Source organism: Lepisosteus platostomus, chromosome 21 (genome assembly GCF_059453375.1).
Source record: "Lepisosteus platostomus isolate fLepPlt1 chromosome 21, fLepPlt1.hap1, whole genome shotgun sequence".
In the NCBI taxonomy this organism is placed as follows: domain Eukaryota; kingdom Metazoa; phylum Chordata; class Actinopteri; order Semionotiformes; family Lepisosteidae; genus Lepisosteus; species Lepisosteus platostomus.
This window is the reverse complement of record NC_142631.1, coordinates 17,136,847-17,149,144: the sequence shown is the minus strand read 5'-3', so window position 1 is coordinate 17,149,144 and position 12,298 is coordinate 17,136,847. Positions and strand designations below refer to the sequence as shown.

At 45.9% G+C, this 12,298-nt stretch overlaps 1 protein-coding gene across 5 annotated transcripts in view; it reads right to left on the bottom strand.

Annotated features, from left to right (window-relative positions):
* Window positions 1-12,298, bottom strand: part of cntrl (centriolin) — a 39,735-nt gene that overhangs the window by 19,080 nt on the left and 8,357 nt on the right. For 4 of the 5 annotated variants that reach the window (XM_088615273.1, XM_088615270.1, XM_088615269.1 and 1 more), the window contains 11 exons: window positions 11,926-12,115; window positions 11,609-11,718; window positions 10,294-10,488; window positions 6,739-6,892; window positions 5,424-5,644; window positions 4,237-4,413; window positions 2,928-3,062; window positions 2,352-2,497; window positions 1,885-2,092; window positions 855-1,013; window positions 84-263 (listed from right to left, as the gene is read on the bottom strand). In XM_088615273.1, coding sequence (XP_088471399.1) covers window positions 84-263; window positions 855-1,013; window positions 1,885-2,092; window positions 2,352-2,497; window positions 2,928-3,062; window positions 4,237-4,413; window positions 5,424-5,644; window positions 6,739-6,892; window positions 10,294-10,488; window positions 11,609-11,718; window positions 11,926-12,115 — 1,875 coding nt within the window. The remainder of the gene's footprint in view (window positions 1-83; window positions 264-854; window positions 1,014-1,884; window positions 2,093-2,351; window positions 2,498-2,927; window positions 3,063-4,236; window positions 4,414-5,423; window positions 5,645-6,738; window positions 6,893-10,293; window positions 10,489-11,608; window positions 11,719-11,925; window positions 12,116-12,298) is intronic. The other variant, XM_088615271.1, reaches the window with a different exon arrangement.

The window sequence follows — 12,298 nt, the reverse complement described above, 5'->3', positions numbered from 1 at the left end:
AAATTATTTTTTCATCTGCTGTTCACTTAAACAAACAGAAGCAATCCCAGGGGGGATATGTGCAGTCTCGGGGACGAGCCCACCTCTGCCCTCTCCTGGTTGAGCTGGCGCACAGTGCCGTGCAGAGATCGGAGCTGGTCCTTGGCCTTGGTCAGCTCTTGAGCCGCCATCTTGTCTGCTGCTGCCATGGACCTCCTCAGCTCCCGGAGTTCCCTGTCCAGCCCGCTCAGCTGCTTCCGGGTCTCCGACTGCTCTTCCTTCATCTGCAATACACACAGAAGTACCACTGCACAGTGACAGTCTAAAAGGTAAATGGGTAAGCATTAGATAGGTAGATAAGACTTTATTGATCCCGAAGGGAAATTGATGATTAGTGGAAGTTGCAGTTTGATTTTTTTTAAAACCTGAAACAAGAATTGTTTTGTTTTGTAGATTGTACTATACACTAATGCACAAATCATTTCATTATCATGAATTTATTTAGAGTCACATGGGATACAAGGGGTGTTCTGCCTGTCCTTGATGAAGGGTACTCATCACCACTCTCCATATGATTTTAGATGGTCAGCTTTTGGGATCTCCAGATTCCCTGGGATCTGGATGCAGTCTGGTCTAGGCAGCTGTGCTGCTCTTGAGCAGACACAGGTAACACAATCCTTGCTTGAAGGTGCTTTTAAAGGTTTCAGTGCTTTTCAGTGTGATGGCTTTGAGTCTTTGAGGCTAGATAAGAGGGGTGAGGCAGTATTGGCCACTGCTGTATATATCTAACACACGCATGCATCATGCAGGTACAAACTGCCTTGGTATTTAAAAGGTAAAGAGTAATGTCTTTCCAGAGCTGCTGGGAGTCTGACCTTGGCGTCTCTGGCCTCCAGCTCGGCCGCCAGCCTGTCTCGCTCCTCCTCGGCCTCCTGCCGCCGCTGGTCAGCCACAGCCTGCAGCTCCTCGGCTCTCTGCAGCTCCCCCTGCAGCCTTCGACTCTGTGCCTCTGCCTGCTGCCGCTCCCCCTCCACCTGGGCCCACACACGGGGGACAGAGCCCCGCGCCGTCAAACGCTTCCCGTGCTCGGAGACCCAGCTTTTGGGAGCGCTAGTGGTCAGGGACGGGACTATCGCCGAGTCAAACAATGTCATGTCATTTACCAAACCGCTTTGTGCCATACAGTGTCGTGGGAAGCCGGAGCCTACCCAGCAACCAGCAAAGGCGGGGAGCCAGTCCATCGCAGGGCCAGTCATACATGGGGACAATCTGGAGGCCACAGTAAAGGCCAAGGGGGGGAATTTTGCCAGGACACCGGGATAACTCCCTTCTCTTATCGAGAAATGCACGAGGATCTTTAATGACCACTGAGAGTCAGGACCTCGGTTTAATGTCCCCGCCACTATACCGGGGCATTAGGGCCCACACAGACTGCAGGGTGAGGGCCCCCTGCTGGTCCCACTAACACCACTTCCAGCAGCTTCCCAGGAGGTCTCTCATCCAGGTACTGACCAGGCTCAACCCTGCCGAGCTTCGGTGGGTGGTCAAACGATCCTATTCTGAAATCCAGTATTTGTCAAAAAAGCAACTCAGAATTAAATACAGCAGACTGTTCTAAACATTTCTAAACGTGTTTATTGTTTCGCTTAACTGACAACTAAAATGTATAGCAGTTGAACAAAGATGTCAAGATGTTTTATAAGTTTGCCCCTGTGCCTCAGCAGGGTACTAACTCACCAGGCAGGGAAACAGGTGGGGCTGCACACTGGTGGGGGTGGAGGGGATCCCCATTACCTGCTAAGCTTTGAGTGGAGTGTCCAGAAAAGCGCCACAGAAGCGTAAGCAATCATCATTATAAATTCTAATTTGGCATCTCTAAATGGCGCCCGCGCTCCTCTGTCTCACCCTGGCCTCTGCGGCCCTGTCGCAGGCTGCCTTGTACTCCTCCTGGGCCCGGCGCAGCCTCTCCCTCAGCGCGCCCATCTCCTGCGTCAGCCTGCCCTGGCGCCGCACCGCCTCCTCTCTCCCCTCCTCCGCGCGGGCCAGCACCCGTGCCAGCTCCTGCTGCAGCTGAGCCAGGCTCCCGCCCACCACGTCCCCCTCGGCGTGGGCCCTGGGCAAAGCAAAGCGGCACATTGTTTCCGAGCCCGAGACAAACGCCGGACTGTGTTTTTTTTTTCTATAATCCAAAGGAACAATAAAATGCTTCTTTAACTCACAATCAAAAGATCGAAACCCCGTCGAACGTTAACCGTGCATTCGCTAAACGTGCTCTTCGAGTCACCAGAGAGGTGCCTTCAGAATCTGACTGATCTTTGAAAACGTCGCTGGGCCTCGTGCCCTTCTCCTGCCCCCGGCTCAGCTCGACTTGCCTGATCTCTCCCAGGCCTGTTGCGATCTTCCTCTGCAGCTCCGCCACGCGGCGCAGCACCGCGTCGGGATGGAGCAGAGTCTGCCGCGCCTGGTCCAGCTCTCCCTGCAGCCCCTGCAGCTTCTCCGTCAGAGAGCCCTTCTCCTCCTGAAAGACACGCGAGGAGGAGTGCTCGTGCGTGGCGGCGCCGTGGAAAACCACCACCACATACCCTTCAGCTCTTTCAGACAGCGATATTAAATAAGCTACCCTTTTTGCGCTCTCTCTTTTTATGAATTTTAGGAATGCAAGCAAGATTTTTCCATCTGCTCTTCCTGCTCTCAGAACACAGCATGTGTGCGTTTGGTGAAAAAGTGAACAACCTTTGCAAATTGACATTCAGGCCCCTTCCCACATCGATGGGCTCGCACGTCTGGATCAAATCTCATTCTCTCTAGTTTTTAGCAGCCGATGGTACATTAGACACCCCCTGGACAGGACGTCACAGTCCCAGGCTGACCTCCTTCAGGATAACCCAGCTACACATGGAGACAGCCCGTTTGCCTGGACAGTCAGAGATGAGCTCCCCGCCCCAGACCTGCAGCTCGTTCAGCTGGTGCAGAAGCTCCAGGTTCTCCTGCTCCCTCTCGGCTGCCAGCTGGGCCTGGGCGAGGGCGTTCTCCCCCGCCTGGCGCTCCTTCTCCAGCTCCGCCTGCAGGGCCGACTTCTCCATCTGGAAACACGGCACAGTCTGAGGGAGGAGCTCCGCAAACAGCACGGCACACAGTAGTCATCATCTACCTCGCGGTTATAATTCTGCTTCTCAAAGCGAAATTCATTCCAAGTGAAACTAAAAGGAAAGTCTTGCAACTCCATTGATCACTGATACTGTAACACAGCTAGCTACTAGCGAAGTAAAACAAACAGTATAACTCTTAACCTTGGGTTTTGAGGTTAGTGCAAGGCAGTTGTGATAACCTCTGATATCTACCATGTGTGTTTTAATGAATGTGCTGAGGATTACTTGGAATAACTGGAGCATAAACCCAAGGAAAAGCTGTGCATCATAAACCTTTGGGAGCTCAAGTCAGGACATGTAACTCAGTGAAAGCTACCATTTACCATTAATTCATTTCATTTGATACGTTTCTTAAAAAGGCGATCAGATGCCCAGACTGTAAAACTAATGCGTGGAAACAAGGGCTCCTACTCAGTTCAACAGTGACTTAATAGACCATAACTTGAAATAGGCAAACAGTTTGTTCTAATATGAAAAATACACGTTTTTCACACGCAATGGAATATGGACTTAACAAATCGAGTACCAGCATTAACATTACATCCCTTTCTGGGATTCAGAACTCCTCGAATGTAAGCAGGTTTGGTAAATGACCGGGTACCTAGAACCTCAGCAGTAATGGCCTTTGAATAACTGAGAATGTTTGCTTAATTAGTTTAATTTTCACATGTGTCAATGGGAATTATATACTTGTAATGTGTTAAAAGACTTATGGACATTTATGAGAAAATCCTAAAATCCTGTGAAATACTTATACTGTATATACGTAGACTGTATTTTAATTGGTTTATTTCTGACACCTAGGTTTCATGTCTGAATACAGGGTGTAGAATGTCAATACAGACCTCTCTGCACTGGAGTGGAGTGTATGCTACACGTTGCACACTTACTGGACTTTCCTATGGTTATCCTGTAATGCTGTGATCATTGACGTGACAAAAGAAGCCAATAATTTCTGTACTGCATTCCTATAATCGTACAGAGAAATCACAGGTAAGCAGCATTAATAATAACATGCCATACTGTGTTCCAGCTTTCCATGATTCGCCATGCCCTTACCAGTCCTGAAGGCAAAAGCCTTGATCTCTCGCGCTCGGCCCCTCCTCACCTGACTGAGGTGCCGCACGCGTCCCAGCTCCTCCTCCAGCTGCCTGGCCTCGGTGTCGCGGTCCCGGAGCTGGGCCTCCAGCTCGCCCTCGTAGGCGCTGAGGTGCCCCTGGGCCTCGCGCAGGCTGGCGTTCTCCGCCTGCACCTCCTCCAGGGTGCGCCGCAGCTCCGCCAGCTCCTGCAACACAGACTCCGCCGCTCAGCCCCCTGGGAGCCCTGCAGGCTGACGCCATCGTGGCCAGAGAGCGACTTCAGAACATTCAGGGCTAAGACTGAAATACAGGGGGGGTGAGACTCCATTCTAGCGTTACAAAAAGATTTACTCGCCTTCTAATTATGATTTTAAAGGAATTAGAAATATATTTTAGTAAGATTTGGGCCCAAACGTTATGCTTCTTCCAGACGGTGTTGACGTTTGGTGTTCTTTTAGGCCCAAATAATGTAATCGGATTTACACGTTGACTTATATCTGTTAGCTTTAATCTTGACTTTCAGATGCTACCATCGCTGTACTTACAGTATATTGTATCAGGCTTAACAACAGCTAGAGCTCAAAACCGAGACCATCTGAAGCAAAACCCAATTTCCTGTGAAATTCTCTCTATTACACTTAAAGGCTTAGACGTGACTGCTTTGAGAACTGTATATGAACGACAACTGTATTTTAAGTAACAAACATGCCTTCCCCAAGCTACAAGCGAAAATATCATTAGGGTGTAACTTAGGTCTTTTAGGCCAATATGGACTCCTTCAAATCGATTTTTAAATTTAACAGCTTATAAAGGTTAATGATTAATGTATGTTCGAGGATAAGGCTGAGCTAGGGTGAAGGCTACTTTTTCTCTTAAACCTTTATTAATTTAAAACCTACAGTATGTGATAAGCTGGTAGGAATCTGCTTGGAAGCCTTCCGAAAACAGCCTGCCCTTGATTATTATTATAATTATTTTCCTATCCGTAGTCATTTAATAATTATAGTGTAGGGAATGAAACTAGAGCTGACACTGCTTAAATGTGTGATGTACCACATACTGTATAGTGCAGTTTATAAAGAAAAAAAAGAGAAAAACCTCTAACCGTTGTGAAACATTCCCGAATACAACTCCCGATTTCACAACAGGGGAGAAGCCCTCACGCCGTGCTCCAGAAGCCCGATCTCCCCTGGAGCCGGGTCCGCCCCTCCCCTACCTCTCGGGCATTCTCCGCGTCCATGGCGACGATCTCCAGCTGCCGACGCTGCTCCTCAGTGTCCCCCAAGCGGCGCCGCAGGGCATCCCTCTCTCTTTCCAGCTCCCGGCACTGCTCCTGGGCCTGGCCGGCCTGCCCCCTCACCCCGTCCAGGTACCCCTGCAGCCCGGCGATGATGCCCTCCAGGTCGCGCTTCAGAGCCTCGTTCGCTGCAATCTGACCTGGAGGAAGGCCAGCACACACAGCAGTGCTGAGACAGAGACACACACACACGGCTGTATGGCGACCATGCACAGCACCCGCCAGAGGTCCCTACATTTAACTCTCCACACCAGCACTGCTCTAGTGCCCTTTAGGGTGATAAACTACTCTAATCTGATTCATCCAGGAGTATGCATGGGTACCAAGATTCGGCAGGTAAGGGTCTTCTCAAAGGATAGTCTTGTTTTCTCAGTGCAATGCTACAGAAATGAGCACAAGCCTTAAAACTGTAGCTACTGTAGCTCCTTTCGCACAGAGACACCCTGGGGCCGGAGCTGCTGACACAGCCCGGGAAGCTACTGTATGTTCCAGAGGGAAGAGAACTGCAGCTGGAGACAGACACAGGCATGTCCTTGGCCTTGCCCTAAGCTTGCTAGACTGCTTTATCCTATGCTAGAACTGAGCAGACGTGAGGTGATTCAGGCTCTTGAGTACGACCCTTTCTTGAGAACGAATGTTAAAATTGACACTTTCACCACAAGGATCCCTCCTAGAGTGGAACAGTTGTGAAAAGGGTCTTAAACTCAAACTTCTTGGGCAAAGGTGAAGAAGACTTTTTCACCTACAGTAGGGCATATACTGTAGTATACCAATCTTATCAAAACTGTAGCTGTTTTTTAACACTCCAGTGAAGAGAGAAAACATTTTTATGTTTAATTCTTTACCTAAATTGCACATTGCAAGGTTACTATATTTCAGATCCTCCAGAACAGGGACACAGATCTTTTGAACACCTCCAAAGAAGTCACTATGAAGGTGACACTTTTCAAATTACTCCTCTGCCTTGAGAACACAAATTATAACACGTAACCCAGGCTAAAACCATGGGCATAATATATGCCAGCCGTAATTTTTTCAAATCAACAGAAGATCTTGCTCTGTAACAAAGAAAACAGACTGTGGAGGATAAGGACTATGCTGAAGAGTGATGTTTGTGACCAACATGCATTGGTCAAGTATACTGACTGATAAAGTTAAAAACCCAGAAGCTCTTCAATGTTCTCTCCCACAAGAGACCAAGAGTAACGCGTGTTCTGCTGAGTGAAGGCCTTACCATCCGTAAGCTGCTGTTCCAAGTCCTTTATCTCTTCAGTTTCCTTGGCAATCCTGGTGAGCATCTCATCCAGCCTGTTCTCCAGCTCCCGGTACTGCCTGCTCATCATGTCAAGCTGCTGGCCCTTACTGACCATCTGAGCCTGCACATGAGCCTAAACAAGGGGGTGACAGAGACAGCAGACAATAGACGCCGTCCTTTGGAATCAAGAAGGCAGGGCACGAACCATAAATGAAACCGTGTCAACTGATCTAAGCTTTGCCAGACCAAACTGTTCGTAGTCGATAAGTTGAGTTCATGAGGAATAACGGCACCTGCAACTTGAGTGCACTGAAATGTGCTTAATGAGTTTAGTTACAGAAACTTGGCTTAACCCACTTTGTTGAGAGCTAGCCCCCTGGCCATTGGATGAGGAGGTGATGCAAAATTGAAAAGGGGTGGAAAAGGGACAAATGTGAAGGAGATAACTATATTATTTATATTTTTATTTACATTGGGAATGATTGCAACTTAGGTCAGCTGAGGCCAGTTGATCTTGGCTCCTGTTATTCTGATCAAACTTTCGACCTTCCATAAAAATAAACTGACAAGCTGATTTTAATAGGACAGAAACACCATTGTTAATATATTTGTAATAATGTTGCCCATGCTAAAATACAGCAGCACACCTTCAACTGCTTAAAAAACAAAATAGCTTTCACAGATGTCACCTATTAAACACGAATAGGACCGAGAACCAAATCCATTTCTTTCAGCATGGAGACTTCAAGATTATTGAAGTATACTATAAAAAACACAAAATAGTATTATACTATAACTGAAAAAGGAAACTCGGTTTAACAGCTCTGTTAACTCAGTTTAATAGGGATAAATGACATCCTGTCATGACAAACAACTGCCGCATGTCAAACATTTAGGTACAGAGCAATCAATCATGTGAGAAAGGGTGAAGGCAGTGTCATAGTAATGCTCTGTGTCTGTTCTTTGGAGAAAGCTTCGAGTTTGTCTGTACCACGTCCCCACCAAACAAAGAAAAGGGAAGGATCTGCATGTCACAGCGATGCTGGTTCTCAGCCGAGGAAGAGTTAAAACTCTACCCGAGAGCCTCTCTGTCAGCTGCAGGAGTTCAAATGCACAGGGCTGTGGCTCCTGTCACAGAAACAGCAAGGCCTGTCAGTGGGGCATAGTTTATCTTTCCTACACTACACTGACTGCTGACAATGCCCAGACACTAACACAAACTATCAGGTACTGCACGCTACTGCCTGAATCAACTCAAGAGGCCCACTGTGTTTTGAGAATTAATTTATACTCTACCAGGTCATCTTGATCTTTTGAAACAGAGTTTAATCTTAGTGTCACAGAGTACATGAACACAAAATGTCCTATAAATGATTAGTAGAACAGATCATAGATCACAGAGAATAGTGAGCATTTGTAAGGTTACATTTACAATTAGCTCATGCAGTGACATCCAAGAGGCTGCTCGTACACACTTGGTTTAAGTAATCTTACAAAGTTTTTCTTTCAATCCATCATGTTTGACACAAACTCTTAATAAAACCATTTTCATACTGGCCTCATCTTCATTTGGACTCAAATTCAGATAAACGGGTATTACTCAAAAACCACACGCAACTAAACACTAAACAATATTTAATTGCGAAAGTAAACAAGCTTGTCCCTGGTTCCTATTAACGAAAAAGTTTGTATTTGTGTCCTAAATTTCCTTTTCAATTTTAAAAGCGGCAAAAATAAACTCCTGAGATGTGCTCCAAAGTGGTGAACTGCTACACAAAGCTAGAGTTCAAATTAAACACAAAGGCTCTTTCTCTCCTAAAGTGCAGAAAAAAAAGTCCAATTCTGTTTCAGAAGTCACCAGTTAGTAAAGAGGAAAACTACTCCTCTTTCCCTTTCAGCGCTACTCACAAAATCGGCACAGCAAGTTTGTCATTTTCCTGCTGCAGTTTCCTCCGTTTTTCTCCCTGCCCAGACGCTGGCTTCCTCTTTCACAGAGCGGGCAGTGTGCAGCGGATCTGTGAGCCTCCCCTCAGTCAAGCCATGTTCCCCGCTGCAGACACGGTGCCCTCTGAGTCCGCAGTTCTCTCAGATTCACAGATTCACGCTCCCTCTCCGTCTCTACCCTGCCCTTCTCTTCCCCTCTCCCTTTGAATCACAACACAGGAAGCACCGCCTCAGCCAATCAGGAAGGCAGCCTTGAACTGAAACAATACCCTGGGCCTCTGAAACCCCTCGCTTTCCAAACTGAGTCAAGATTTCTCCTGGGGGAAGCCTGCCTTCTTAAAGACATGTTAGGAATCGCTGTCTGTTTCATTCCCTATTAAAACTAGCACTGTGGGGTTTTACATACCGGTGTTGCAGTGTTCCACTGTATCCGATAAGTTCTATGTTTCAAATCTTAAGGCAGAATCTGACTTGATTTTAAGTTTATACTTGTAATACTTTTATTTTTAAAAAGCAAAAGAATCCTGCTTTACTGGCTTGCTTGACTGTTGCATGTTCAGCACAAATGTACTTTTATTTAATATTTAATTACATTTAACTAAAACCCAATGTCAGCCTACTTCCTGAGCAAAATTAAAAGTAAGAACAGACAATTAAGGCTTCCCACAGAGGTCCTGTAGAGTCGAGTTTTCTCATGGCCATTAACACCCACCTGGTTGTATCCTGTTCTGTTTAATTAGGACAAAGGCATTATGATGTCAAACGGGAGACAATGCCACAGCTGTTTACTCAGGTACACAGAGGTGCAAAGTACAAGACACACTAACCTGCACGTGTCATTTTCACACAATACAGATAAAGGTAGGTGTTGCTGCTCATCATGCATTTCGAACTAATTACGGCATCGTTACTAGTTGAACAAATTATGGTACTAGCATGGAATAAACCTATTACTTGTTCCTTTACATGATAACAAGCAAGACCTCTCAGTTTCTCAGTTTAGATTTGTGAATTTATCCCAAACTACTAGGAGATGAAGGAGTTACTGTATGCTGTCTATGTACAGTAACTGGTGTAAATGCATACACAGTCATCCTTACTTTAAAAACATGAAATAGTTGCTTGATTTGCTTTACATATTCAGAAAGCTTGAGGACTTATAATCACATTAAGCTGGTAACAGTAACTATAAACCACTAGCCGGACTAAACATTATATTGCTGGATTAATGTACAGTGTTGAGATTTGTCTTCATGTGCTGCATTGATCGTTACGCTAAATGTAATACATTTACTGTGTTACTATATTAGATAATATTTGCATTAGAAAAACAGACAATATACTATATGTATATTAGAGCTACAAAAACAACAAAAATACAAAAAAGTTATATAGTCTGTCTCAGTGCAACTTTGTAGGCATGATGTCACGCAGGCAAGTGTTTTTCACTATTAAAGAATCAATTATGTATAGGGGTATAGAGAGCTTTGCAAAGACTGATGCATGAGTAGGTGATCGCTTGTTAAAAGAGGTCACACATTATTGATCAGGGTGTGGCACTGAGGCGAGGAGAGTCCAGAATGCGCTTACATGGTGTGGATCGCTGGGGTCCAGGGTGTCCAGCAGCGTCTGCAGCTGGTCCAGCTCGCCCCGCCTCTCGCTCATCTCCCCTCTCCGCCTCTCCAGCTGCTCCTCGATCAGCTGCGCCTCCTGCCGCAGCTGGCCCAGCAGCTGGATCTGCCTGCGCAGCTGCAGCCGGAGCTGCTCCTTCTCGGCCTCCGAGATCTGCGCAGACAGGGGGAGAAAGAGGTTGCATGACGGCTGACCCCGCCCACCTCCTGAGGCTCCAAGCCTCAAATGGCCAATTTAGGTGCAGGCAAAAAAACAGAATTAAAACCTGGAATAGACGATTCATGCATTTTATCTAGAGTTGGAAAAAGCTGAACAAAGTTTCAGCTGGAAGTGACAGTTGTACCATTTCCTATATTCTGAGTGTTTGAGGGCAGATTTGTTGGAAAGAATTGTAGTAATTTTATATCACTGACAATGGTGTTGCAGATGGATCTAGGCCAACGTAAATGCCACCAGCCTCCCTGAGGGATTCCAGAAGTGGCCTAGAGCAAGCTCAGTCCTCTTAACTGTACTGTAAGCACAATTGAACTGCATGTACCACTGCACAAATATTCAATCTATACATATATGAACAATTTATTTTTGATTGAAAGATAATGAGAACACTTACTTGTGTTATTTGCATGTGTTCTATTACACAACTCTCCCAAATTTGTTTAATAGCACTTATAAATAAAATGATTTAATCACAGATATTCAATTTCTGTTTGAAAGAGAAATGTCTTGTGTTGTGCTGACATTCACACTGGAAAACTACACCTACATGCGGTACTATATCGATCAGTACTGATTACTGATCACTTTCCAAATGAATACTTTTACAGATTTTTGATCCTTCCAAAAACAGAAAAAACAGCCATAAAAATGTGCAAAAAATGCAAAAATGTGACAGGTAATCTTTAAGAATATCATGAAAAATTGATACTTGTTTTGAAACACACTAACTAGCTCAAGGGTGTTTTGTGAGTGTTTTAAGTCAGTGAATATACTGTTATTCAGAGCATAATTTAAGAGAGGGGATACTGGATGTACAAATCACACCATAGACCTAAACAGGAGCTCAATTGGTTAAGTTAGACCTTTCAATTTGGTGTCTCAGTCTAAAGTAGGCAAGATGCTGACCGTACTATGAAGGCACCTCACACTTACAAGCACTTACATAACAGTTCTTATAGGTGCTGAGGTGTCCAGCACCCTTCTATCACAGGAACAGCTTTAAAATGACCAATTCTGAGAAAAACAACAGGAGATAATTCAGGAAATCCTTCCTCACCCGTTTCTGAGACACAGCCTCCTCCAGCTGTTTCAGCTCCTCCGTGGCTCGCAGGATCTGGTGCTCAGCGTTTTCGATTTCCTTCTGGAGATGCCCGAGACGCACTTCTGCTTCAAAACACACAGGACCGGACTCACTACGGCAGTGAAATTAAAGGCGATGCAGGTGCGTAAACAGGTTTGAGTACAGTACTGTACTGTATATACAGCATTGTTAATGGTCTCTAGCACTTCTTTTACTGTAAGGCTCAGAAGGTTTTGGGTGACACTCGTAAGTTAAATAAACTGCAATGGTACTCTGAACAGCACAGACTCTACCATGCTCTTGCAAGATCAGAGTGTCCTGCAGACTGGGCCTCTCTCCTCGTCCCGAGTCCAGCTCCACCTGGCCAGCCCTGGCCTGCTGTCTGCGGTCTGCGATGAAGGTCTCGGTGGCGAAGGCATTCCTCTTGAACCGTGCCTTTCCAATATAGGGACTCTCACCAGGAGAGCTATCCACATCCAAATCCTGCAGCCAGGCAAGGAAAAACGAATATGTTCAGGACCGAAAGAGACATATAGTGCATATCGGCACAGGTGCTTACAATGCCTTACGCCTTAAGACCTTTATGAACGTATCTGCTGAACGGGCCTGAAATAATGATAAAACATGAACCAAGAGCCCATCAAAAGAGAAAATGCTATTTAAAGA